The 11,940-nt window shown below is 36.9% G+C and overlaps 1 protein-coding gene across 2 annotated transcripts in view; it reads left to right on the forward strand.

The window, feature by feature from the left end:
• LOC129718584 (disks large 1 tumor suppressor protein) overlaps positions 1-10,872 on the forward strand; it is a 170,515-nt gene extending 159,643 nt beyond the window's left edge. For both annotated transcript variants that reach the window (XM_055669504.1, XM_055669505.1), the window contains one exon: positions 8,749-10,872. In XM_055669504.1, coding sequence (XP_055525479.1) covers positions 8,749-8,855 — 107 coding nt within the window. In that variant the 3' untranslated portion in view covers positions 8,856-10,872. The remainder of the gene's footprint in view (positions 1-8,748) is intronic.
• Positions 10,873-11,940: the final 1,068 nt, after the last annotated feature.

Below are 11,940 nucleotides of genomic sequence, written 5' to 3' on the forward strand. Positions count from 1 at the left end.
CTGCTTGACTATCAGAGAAATTACAAATATTGGCATATCTATATTTCCTGGCCAAACAAATATTTGTGCATGTTAGGATAGCATTTATTTCAGCTTGGAATACTGTGGGTCACTGTCCCATTGGAATCGATATATTGGTTCCTGGTCCAGTAACCCCAGCACCCGTAGATTCACTCATTCTAGAGCCATCTGTAAGAAACGAGAGTGATCCTGGACGAGTTTCAGGACCTCTTTCTTCCCATTCACTGCGAAAGGATTCAATCACTTTGAAGGGAATATTGAACCAGTCTTCATACATTGTTACTAGGTTGTTCAGTTCAAAGTCTTTAAGGATTCGTTAGTGTCCTTTTAGATTCCCTACCTGAAAAAGTTTAAAGCGTTTGAGTCTGAGAGCACCTTTTTCCGCTTCAAGTTGCACATATTGATGCAAGGGTAGAAGATATAAAAGAGCTTCTAAGGTTTTAGATGGTGCACTGGCCATCTCTCCAGTTTCTGATAGGCATGCCAGACGTTGTAGCCTATCCAGCTTTTTCTGAGCTGATGTTTGTGTTGTTTTAGGCCACCACACTAGTGAGGCATAAGTTACTCTGGGTCATCCTTGGTTTGAGCCCCCACTTCTTACCAAATTAATTGCTGCAAGCCCAAAGAGCATTGTTGGCTTTTAAGATTGCGTACTCCAGATGGTCGTTCCAGTTAAGCTTATAGTCAAGCATGACACCCAGGTACTAGGTTCGCTTGGATAGCTCCAACCGTGTTTCTCCCATCTTAAGAGTTGCAATATTATACTTTCTCTTTATTGTGATTGGATAATGACTGTTTTTGAGGGATTAACGTTTAGTCCTTCCTACTTACACCATTTAAGTGTGTAGTTTAGGGCAGTTTGCATTCTATTAGTTAAAGTAGGCCCACATTCACCCCTAACTAAAATAGTAATATCATCAGCAAATCCAATGACTTCATAACCTAGGTTTGTTAAGTTGTGAAGAAGATCATCGACCACAGAGACAACAAAGGAGATAAAACCCCTCCTTGCGGGGGCAGCCTCTTGTTGGTTTTCTCGTTAAAGTGTTAAAGGCTGTGATTAACCGATTATCTAATATAGCAAGTATCCAGTTCGAGATGCACATGTCAAACCCTTTCTTTATAGATTCGTGGGAAGCGTCGTCAAATGCTCCCTCAGTATCAAGAAATCTGCCAGTGAGATTTCCCTAGCATCAAAAGACTTCTCTAGTTTTGAAATCAACGTGTGAAGTGCTGTTTCAGTGGATTTACCAGCTTGGTAGGCAAACTGGAATTTGATCAATGGTCTATTGTTCAAATATGATAATTTCATATGTAGAGTTCATATGTGAAGCATTGGATAAATTTTGCCCACTCAACTCTTGACCTCGTAAAAATAGCACTGGCTTTTTCTTGAACTCTAGTCTTATCATGAATTGAGCTAGACTGAGCTAGATAGAAATCCTGTGTGTTATCAGAAGTCGAATGAGTGTTTCCTGAGAATCTGTTGTAAATTGACCGTTTTTATTTTTCAAACTGCCAAGTCCATTGGTGTGATCTTTGGAGAGGGCCTTGTAAAGTCTGGCTACAACAGGCAAGCTTTCAACTGGCTCACATGTAAGCATCCAATCCCTTCTCTTCGATTTACGAACCTCTCGATTGTATTCAGTTATACATCTTTTATAATCTGTCCAATTACCGGTAGTCTTAGCTTTGTTGAAAAGCCTTCTAGATGATTTTCTTATCTTTCCAAGTTTATTGTTTCACCAAGATACGTCCCTACTATAAGTTTAATATTGGCTAAAAAAGTTGAAAAAACAGTTTCAAGCTGCTCGTTGGAAGAAATGTCCACTGAGAGCAAATTCTTGTTTAGAAGTGTGGAATGACAGCTATCCCAATCAGTTTTTAGGATCCCTGAATGTTTCAGCTACGAGTTCCTCTCAAACATAATCTGCTTATGATCCGATAATGATTGTTCATCTAACTCGTGACGTGCCAGTTCTCAATCATACCGGATAATTTCGAGCTGCAAAGTGTTAGATCACCTTTAACTTCGATGTTGCTGCTGCCACAAACAGTATGTTCGTTGTTAAATTCCCCGGTCCTTAAACGATCGTTTTTTGATACACGAAGTTAAGCTTTCAGCGCTCAAAACATGTTTTTTTTTCCGGGAAAACCCGGCATACTTCTAAACTAATGAAAAAACATGAGTTTTTTGATTTTTGTTGATCCGCTGTGTCGCTAACATAAACACCGCAAACCTCTGCAAAAAAGAAACGTTTCGGGGAAGCGGCCGTTTTTTTGTTTTGTTAGGGAATTAGGATTACGTTGTCCATTGATGAGAACTTTTGTAATATATCCCAGTCAGTTGCTATACGTGTCCCTTTGCAAAATACAATGACCACTATTGTTGTGAGTGATCAGGTACCTGCACCGACACGCTCCCAGTCAGGTAGAATATGGTTTATGAAGCCAATCACCTTTCCAGGATTCAAAGACCAGATCTCTTTGGGCTGTAAGAAGCCACTGCCAAGAAGCCTTGATCTGCGTTTAAATAATGCACCACAACTGCAAAGCAGATGTTCCGAAGTCTCGCGTTCCGTATTACAAAAGCGACAGATATCATCCTGAACCCGGCCAATGTTCTTTAAATGATATCTACTCGGACAGTGCCCCGTTACTAGGCCGACATATGTACAAAGAGCTCTTTTGTTGAGCTCTAGGAGCTTTTTTGAATGGTTTTCGTTTGGTGTTATAAATCTTTTAGATTGGGAACACTTTTTGACATCCAACCAATTGGTTGTCACTTTTTGTTAAGGAAGCGGCCGTTACTCCACAAATAATCGATATTTGTTATGATCAAACGTGTTTTTTGTTGTTGAATAGATCAACTTTCAGAAAATTTGATAGTCCGCAATAGTCGTTCATAGACAGTTTAACGACTTTTTCTTCTAACTAAAGAAATTGAATATTTACGCACTTAATTTATCAAGAATTTGGGTCACCCTAATTTATGCTAATTTCGCAAAATGCGCTTCATAATATGTAAAAACTTTATAAAGAAAGGTTTTACCTAAGGTATTATTATCGAGCTATAGATCCCAATTTCCCCCTAAATTCTGTTTTTGGACCATTGTGTATTGACCGAGGCCAGATGTGATGCGGTTTGATTAGCATTGCTGGACAAAAAAGTTTACTAGAAATCATTTAGTCTACCTTCCTGATGTCTGTGTTAGAGAAAAGAATCAATCGAAATTTCTAAAATTTGCTGACATCAAATATTCATCTGGTCAAGACATCGATAAAATTCTAAAATATCACTTTTTAGGAATTTTAGTAGTTGAGTCAGCAGTAGGGTGTCGCAAAAAACTCGATGTTGAAAAAGTCAAGGTGCTGAGCCCTAAATTGAAAGATAATGTTATTTATAGCATTTTTGTAGAACATTTCGACTTCCTAAAAAATTGTTTTCAGGTTGCCCAAACGTGATTTATGAAAAAATGACTTTTAAGCTGCAAACCCATTCTTTTGCACTTGTTTTTATTTTTGTTCGTTTTCTAAATTTTTCAATATATTTTTTTTTTTGTGGGGTTGTTTTTGAATATTTTGCATGGTTTGGTTCAGCATTGCATTCAGTTTTTTGACTCTTGGAGCCCATTGAACATCACAAAAAAATTAATTTTTCTAATAATTTTTAGATAAAACCCTTCAAAACACAAATAAAAAAAAACTTTTAATCTAGAACAGAAGTTTTCATTGCGAAGCAGGATTTACGACAAAAATTTACATGAAAAAAGATACTTGATATCTTATCGGTGAGCTGAGATATTGGCATTTTACTATGTGATGGAGAACTATGCATTTTAAAAAACATGTTAAATAACTGTTTTATTTTGAGAGATAAAAAATTACAATGTTCAGAAGACAAATGCATTTTTGGATTGCTGATAACTTAGTAGAAGGTTTAAAAAATCGGAAAAATCTACGAAAAAAGTTAGAACGAAAATTATGATTTTTAGTGCCTTCTAATACAAAACTCAATGTTGCTCGTAATATGTAAGAGATAGAAACATGATGTCTTCGGTGAAGTTTCTTGTTTTAAGATAACCTAAAACTTTGTCGAAGACACCTTGCGTCTATCTCATTCTGATTGAAAAGTAAATTTTTTATCTCACTCATTGGTGGATTGATCACCCATCTTTCTACATTCAAAGATGCATTTTTAAATATCCTGAAACTTCTCCGAACATACCGTATGGTTATAATCAACATTTGAATCACTATTAAGGAAATTATACGCACAAACGGCAAAATAAAACACTGTGCAATGGAGATATTAAGCTTGGCGTTTTTGACAAAATGCATAGTTTTCCATCACATGTAAAAACGCCAATATCTCAGCCCCCCGATAAGATATCAAGGATTTTTTTCATGTACATTTTCGTCTTGAATTCTACTTTGCAGTAAAAATTTCAGTTCTTGATCAAAAAAAAATTTTATATGTGTGTTGAAGGGTTTTATCTAAAAATTATGAGAAAAATTCACTTCATGGATGTTCAATGGGCTCTGTGAGTCAAATAATTAAATGCAATGCTGAACCAAACCATGCAAAATATTAAAAAACAACCCCACAGAAATAAAAAAAATATATGGAAAAAATTGGGAATCGAACAGATTTGAAAAAAGTGCAGAAGAGCGGTTTTGTCAACCCGGTGGCATCACTGACGTTTACGTACAACATAAGTGAAGCCAGCATTAGCTGGATCACTGGATCAATTTCACATGCAATTTGACAGCTGATTCATCGAAACACGGGAAAAAGCAGTGTTCATACGTGCATACAGTGTCGGTGTTCAGCTGCAGTGTGTTTATGTGTTGTTTTCGGGTGATGTATTTATTGCACATAACGTCGAGTGCTTTGCTTGATGAAACAAAAAATGAATGCGTTGCATCATTATAGAATGTACACAACGTTTATTCTTGCCGATTTCGAACGGCGGTGTTTTTTGCAGGCGGCTGACATCGCGCGATGATTTTGGGATAACCATCTCAACATATATGTAAATGAGATAGTATATCAACGCTACCTTCAAACATTAACAAAGTTAAGCTAAGTCGAAATTTTCTACAAAAATGCTATAAATAACATTATCTCTCAATTTAGTGCTGAGCACCTTGACTTTTTCAACATCGATTTTTTTGGGACAGCCTAATCAGCAGGAAAATAGGTCAAATTTTGTGACTCGTTTTTCTCAAAACCTGAATTTTCGAGTTATCTAGTTCTCTAGTTCAAGGGGACGAGTTGTGGAAAAATCAACAGAAAGACACGAGATGCCATTTGGTTGGCATTGCTGTTAAATGAAAGTATACTCGCAAACACCTTTCTGATGTCCGTGTTAGGGAGTTAACTCTTCAATACAATTGAAAGCAAACGAAACGTGCTATGAAGATTGTACAAACATTTGTGTACAGGTCAGTAAGTAAGACACGAACTAACAAATATCCGCACACCGCAGGCATTACGTACCGTCGGCCGATGAAAAATTTCAGCTTTCTTACCGTGAGAGCATCTCCTATTGATTTTTATTTTCAAAGGATAGCAAATTAAACTAGGTCATTCAACCGTACGCATCAGCAGGCAGACGACAACTGAAAATAATTTTGCCTACCCTTTTGATGTCTGCATTAGGTGAATAAACCAATTGTTTAGAAAATGAATGAATAGAAAATGGTGGCGATAATCATCATATGAAAATTTTAGCTTTCCAACGACATATAAATTATTGAATTCGGGACAATTGTATGACAACTACAAGTATTAGAATAGTTCCATTCCACCCACAAAAACCTAAATTAATCCACCTAGCGGTCAGACCCAGCCTTTCTCATTCAAACTTTTATTTGTTTCAATAAATTTACATGAACGCTTCAATCTAATAAATGTATATTCATTCTTAAGGTTCTAAAATATTGATGTTGTAATTTATACATATAAAAATGCAGTCCGGTCTGTCTGTCTGATCCAAATAGGCTCGAACCAAACCGATCGACGTGAAAACTTGTATGTAGGGGTTTTTGGTGCCGATAAAGGTTCCTATGATAGTTTGAAACCCCTCCTTCTTCTGAAAGGAAGGGGTCCCATACAAATGAAACATATATTTCTGCACAACTCAAGAACAAACCAAGCAATTTAACCGAATTTGGCATGTGGATGTTTTAACGGGTAACAAATATTTCCATAATGGTTCGACACCACTCCCTTTTCTAGAAGGGAGGGGTTCCATACAAATGAAACACAAATTTCTGCACATCTCAAGAGCTAACCAACAAAATGGAACCATATTTGGCAGGTGAATGTTTTTAGTGGTAAAAAATTTGTTCCATAATCGACCTCAGGCAACATTTTGGATTGTAAGATGACAACTTCCGGTTTCTGGAAAACAACCAAAATGGCCGATTTCCACCAAATATAATAATATCCGGATCTAGAATGATACTCAGGAACTGAAATCGATCGGGATTGTCTTCAAATGTCATTATGAAATTCAAAATGGCGTCTTCAGGTTTCGGAAAATCAGCGGCAAACGAGAAAATACCACCCAATATGGGTATATCCGGATCCGTAATGATACACTGGACCCACAAATCGACTTCAGACAACATTTTGAATTGTAAGATGGCAACTTCCGGTTTCTGAAAAATGGTCTGAAATGGACGATTCCCATTAAATATGAGTATCTCCGGAACCAGAAAGATGAACAGAAGATGGAAATCTGCTGATTTCCGTCTAACATGAGTATCTCCGGATAGAATGATACACAGCAGCTGAAATAGACCACAGACCCCATTTTGGATTCTAGGTTGGCGACTTCAGATTTCTGGGAAACAGCCGAAAATGATCGAATAACACCCAAAATGGGTTTTCTTCAACCAGAATGACGCTCAGATGCCAGAAATCATCTTAAATACCGTTTTGAAATCCAAGATGGCGACTACCGGTTTGGGAAAAACAGCCTAAAAAAAACAAATACTATCCAATATGAGTATCTCTGGAACCAGAATGATGCATGTAGCTAACAATTGACCTCAGGCACCATTTTAAATTGCTAAATTGCAACTTCTAGGAAACAGTCGAAAATGACCGAATAAAGCTCAATATGGATATTTCTGTAATCGAGATGATGAATGGTCAATATTTAGTCCTTGGACACCATTTTAAATTTAAAGACGATCACTTTTAGTTACTGTAAAACAACCAAAATAACTAAATACCTCCCAACATGGGTATTTCTGGTGTCAGATTGATGCTAGAAAATCTGCTGAAAATGACCGAAAATATTCAGAATTAAGGCGATGTACAGAAGCCAAAAGACGAGAATGTTGTCATTTCGATAAAACCAATCATTTCAAACGATTTGTTATTTGACTTTGATCATATCTTATCTTATGGCTGATTCGTCGTGCATTTGCAGATTTTAAACGCATCGCAAGGCATCAATGAATTTGAAACGTTCAAATAGTACGATACCACATTTAAATTATGTTGAGGCCACATATGTCGATCAAAGCAGGTATAGTTTTAAATAGTCTTCGAATTTCTTTTCTTTCCATAACTTTTCAACCACATATCAAATCGTTATGAAGTTTGTTATTTGTAAGTTTGAGAGATGACTCGTTCGTATGACACTAGTTATGCTCAAATAAGTCATGTAATCTTTGAGATAATGGACTTTCGTTGTTTTATTAACAATTTATTTTATTAACAATTTAATTCATAACGGTTGCTTAGGTTCGATTATAATCAAATAAAATGGGAACGTATAGGGCAGCCAATATTCGAAACCACGTGCTCAAACATAATTCATCAGTTAACCCTTAACTAGCCCGCTCATCTGATAATAATATTAATCAATTCGGTTGTGTAGTTTCTGAGAAAATAAAGTTTCGTGATTTTTACATTTCGGTACAATACAGACGAAGTTACAGTTCGATTAGAGTAAAATTCAATAGGGTGTTATGAGGCAGCTAGACTTTTTATTTGACACTAATTTTATGGAAATCGGGTCAGCCATCTCTGAGAAAAGTGAGTGAGATTAAACAGTCTTCAGAACACGTTTCTTTTCATAACTTTTGAACCACAAGTTCAATCTTTATAAAATTCAAAAGTTAAGCGTTTTTCGGGAAGCCCGTTCATTTGAAACCAATTTTGTTCATTTTGTTGGGTGGTTTGTGAGATAATGATGTTTCATGATTTCCACATTTTGATACATAACCTCTAAACTAAGGATCCGATTACAATGAAATTTAATAGGGTCTTATGGGGCAACTAGACCTTTCATTTGCAATCAATTTCATGGAAATCGGTCCAGCCATCTCTGAGAAAAGTGAGTGAGAATAAAAATCTGCACATACACATACACACACACATACACACACACACATACACACACACACACACACACACACACACACACACACACATACAGAAAATGCTCAGTTAGTCGAGCTGAGTCGAGTGATATATGCCATTCGGCCCTTTGGAGCACTTTTATACTTTCGGTTTTGCAAGTGATTGCTATACCTTTCTAGGAGAAAGGCAAAAACGTTACATGCCCTTCTTAGTTTTTACAGAAGGTACCCCAGTATAGTGAAGAGAGACGTAGTCCTACGTCAGAAAAAAAAAACTAACCCATCGCAGCGTTAAACCTACTAATGAAGAGTGCATTCACTTGCTATTCACTTCGTTGACAGCAATTGTCCAAGGCGACACAATCGAGGAGATCTACAGCAAGACCAAGAACATCATCTGGTCCCAGAGTGGTCCAACCATTTGGGTGTCGTCAAAGGAATCTCTATGACCTCAGGCCAACATTACGTGGACGCTGCCACCGAACATGCGCGCCAGGCCGGTGTCCCGCTCCGGTTATCATCATTGACGGTAGCCGAGGCCATCATAGCCGCCGCCGCCACCACCACCAACACCACTAGCCCTACCACCATGATGTTGATAACGATGATGATGACGAGTTCACTCACACTCTCACACTTACCCAGCTATACAGGGCAGACACTCAGCCTGTCAGTCACGGAGCGCAGCTGTGCGGAAACTAATAGCAAAAGTGCTGCTAGTAGTTTAGAAAATAAAATAAAGAGCAAAACATGTTGTTGTCTATTATTATTTTTAAATTATATATATATTGATGCGAGTACGAGAGCATGGCGAGTAAGATTTTAAAAGAACATTTGCATAAATATGGGAAATTTATTTAAATTATTTTGTTCGAGAATAATAAACCTATTAACAATTGATGAATGTTTATTAAATCAATATATTTATATAAAAGAATATATATAAAATTAATGTATCTAATGAAATATGGTTAAAACTGAATGAAAGTAAACACATTGAACAGATCATGTATATTAAGGTAATAACGTCTACAGAACTCAGTCGCGGACGGGTCCGTGAACCGCATCAACACTTGAAAAGTCTGGTTGTTGGACTCTAACATGTATCTAGTACTGTGCTTCAAAATTGTTACAAATTTAGCGAGAAACACTAAGGCTAGTAGAAAGCAAATATAACCTGCACCTGTCCTAAATAACAATTGGTTGGAAAAAGTAAACGAAACGCATTTAACTAGAGGAATCGCCCAAAAGCCGAACTCACGAAACAAACAAAAAAAAACGATCCGCGTCAGAGAACGTTTGATCCAGTCCAGAGTCCTCACAAATAAGTAGTCTAATTTTTGGACAATCAAATTTCCGGCAATTCTCAAAGCTATAATCTATTACTAGAGGTACGATTCAAACCATTAAAAACTCGAAATATGACACTTTGTTTTAGTAGGAGTAAACGGTTTTATTTATTGTTTTAATTTGCACCAACTCACTCACAAATACAAAAAAAAAACATAAAACCCACACCCTGCACCCACATTGGAACATTGATAAAAAGCTCACAAATAGAAAAGCGAAAAGTAAATAACACCATTCATTTTATGTTTTAGTAAGTAAGTAGTCGATTAAAGATGTATTAAATCGTCACCGGCTTGAGCTCATCTCTGAAAACAAAACAAAAAAAAACAAATAAATTCTTTTCCCGTCGCAGTCCGTGCGCAAAAAGCATCTCTCAATAGGCTCTGTTGTGTAAAGATATCGGTAAGCAAGTCATCGGTTTTAAATGACTTGATGAACTTCGTGCCAAAAGTTTACACAAACTCTCAGTACATTCAATTTCGAACATAAAATAGCCAAAAGTCGCGAGCCATAGCCCGGAACCGGTCAGTCAGTATCTGTAACGTGAACGATGTGTCATTAGTTCTCTCTTCCTCTACCTTCCACTGCAGTTTAATGATTGATCGTCGCCATGAAAGGACGAAGCTAAAACTTATTATATCGTTAGAACAAAATGTTTTTTCAACAAGCATAGTTCCAAATCGAGCTGTAAAACCCAGTTAGTAAAGCGAACATCGCTCTAGTGCGACACCATGAGAAAATTTAACTAGAACCTGCAACACTTGCATGAATTACATTAGGAAGCTGCCTTACGAAAAAAAATCCCTTAAAAATTTTATAACGAAATATGTAAGAATGCCGAATGGTTTAAGTTGTTCAATGAGCCGAAAGTTAATCAATGATAACTGTGTAAATAGGGATTCAAAACATAGAATCGGAAAAAATTAAAAAAAGAGGAGTAAAACAAAATTTAAATCATAGAATGAAGAGAATAAACTCGTTGAGAGATATTTCCGATTAGTAGGAACTCACTCATACACACTCACACATCTTGTGTCGAAAAGAAGAAGAGTTGTTTACTTCTTGTAATTGCAATAAACGCGACATTACGTAAAAATAGGTTTGTTGCCAATCGTTGACTGTTGTTTCATTCATTCATCGGTGCTGTAAGTCGTACGTATTTTCCTTTCAGAGACAGGTTTGCTTTGTGAGGCTGACAACCTTCTTGATTGCGAAGTAAGGAGAATATGTAATTTGAAATTTTCACCAGTTGTTTGTTAAAAATATTTGACCATTACACTGAGGTACACTGAGTACTCACACATCTCTTACATCTCGGTCATCCTGAGACGGATCTGGACTCCACCACTTCGTAACGGTCGTTTGTTTTGAAGTCCTCTAATTTGTTCTACGAATACTCCGAAGCATGCTTCTTCCCTGATCCGAACTGTGCACGCTTGATTGCCACGATATCTCCTGCTCTGTAGACCGTCACCGACTTCACTCGAAGATTGTGCGCCTTCATCTGTCCCTCCGACTTCACGTTGTCGATCTTCGGTTTTCTTCACCTTGATCTCTATCATTTCGCTTATCCGAATATCACCTCTATGGCCGCATTTAAACACCGAAAAAAGCTTCAAGCGGTGTAACACTCGTACTCTGATGCACATTAGTGTTAGTCCAGCATTAGATATTGCTAACATATTTGTACCACTTACTTTTATCTAATTGCGCCTTGAACTGTCCTACAGATCAGACGTGTTTTCGGTTGCTTGTGGATTGGTCTTTGACTGCTTATAGCTTCAAAGTTTGTGTTTTGTCAGTGCGTCTTTTAAAGACTGAAAGCTATTCCACATCAGTCTTTATTAAGACTATCTACTTTTGAATTTAACATTTGTTTTTATTTTTTTCACCTTGAATGACAGTGCGAAAAAAGAAACGGCGCATCACTACGAGGAGAAAGAGAGAGCATTCTTTATCGGACAATTCGAGTGTCTGCAGCGAAAACCCTTTTGATATTTTGCCTGAGCAAGAAGCCGGTGAAACGGAAGTTATTAGTAATGATACTATACAAAATGTCAATTCTTTCAAAAAGAAGAAAGTTCCACATATTGTGGTAACTATTTCTTCTGAATTTAATATTTTCAAATAGGAACTTTCAACGTTTGTTTCTGACGTTAAAGTTAGCTATCAAATTGGCCGTAG

The sequence above is a fragment of the Wyeomyia smithii genome, chromosome 1, assembly GCF_029784165.1.
Source record: "Wyeomyia smithii strain HCP4-BCI-WySm-NY-G18 chromosome 1, ASM2978416v1, whole genome shotgun sequence".
Taxonomy (NCBI): domain Eukaryota; kingdom Metazoa; phylum Arthropoda; class Insecta; order Diptera; family Culicidae; genus Wyeomyia; species Wyeomyia smithii.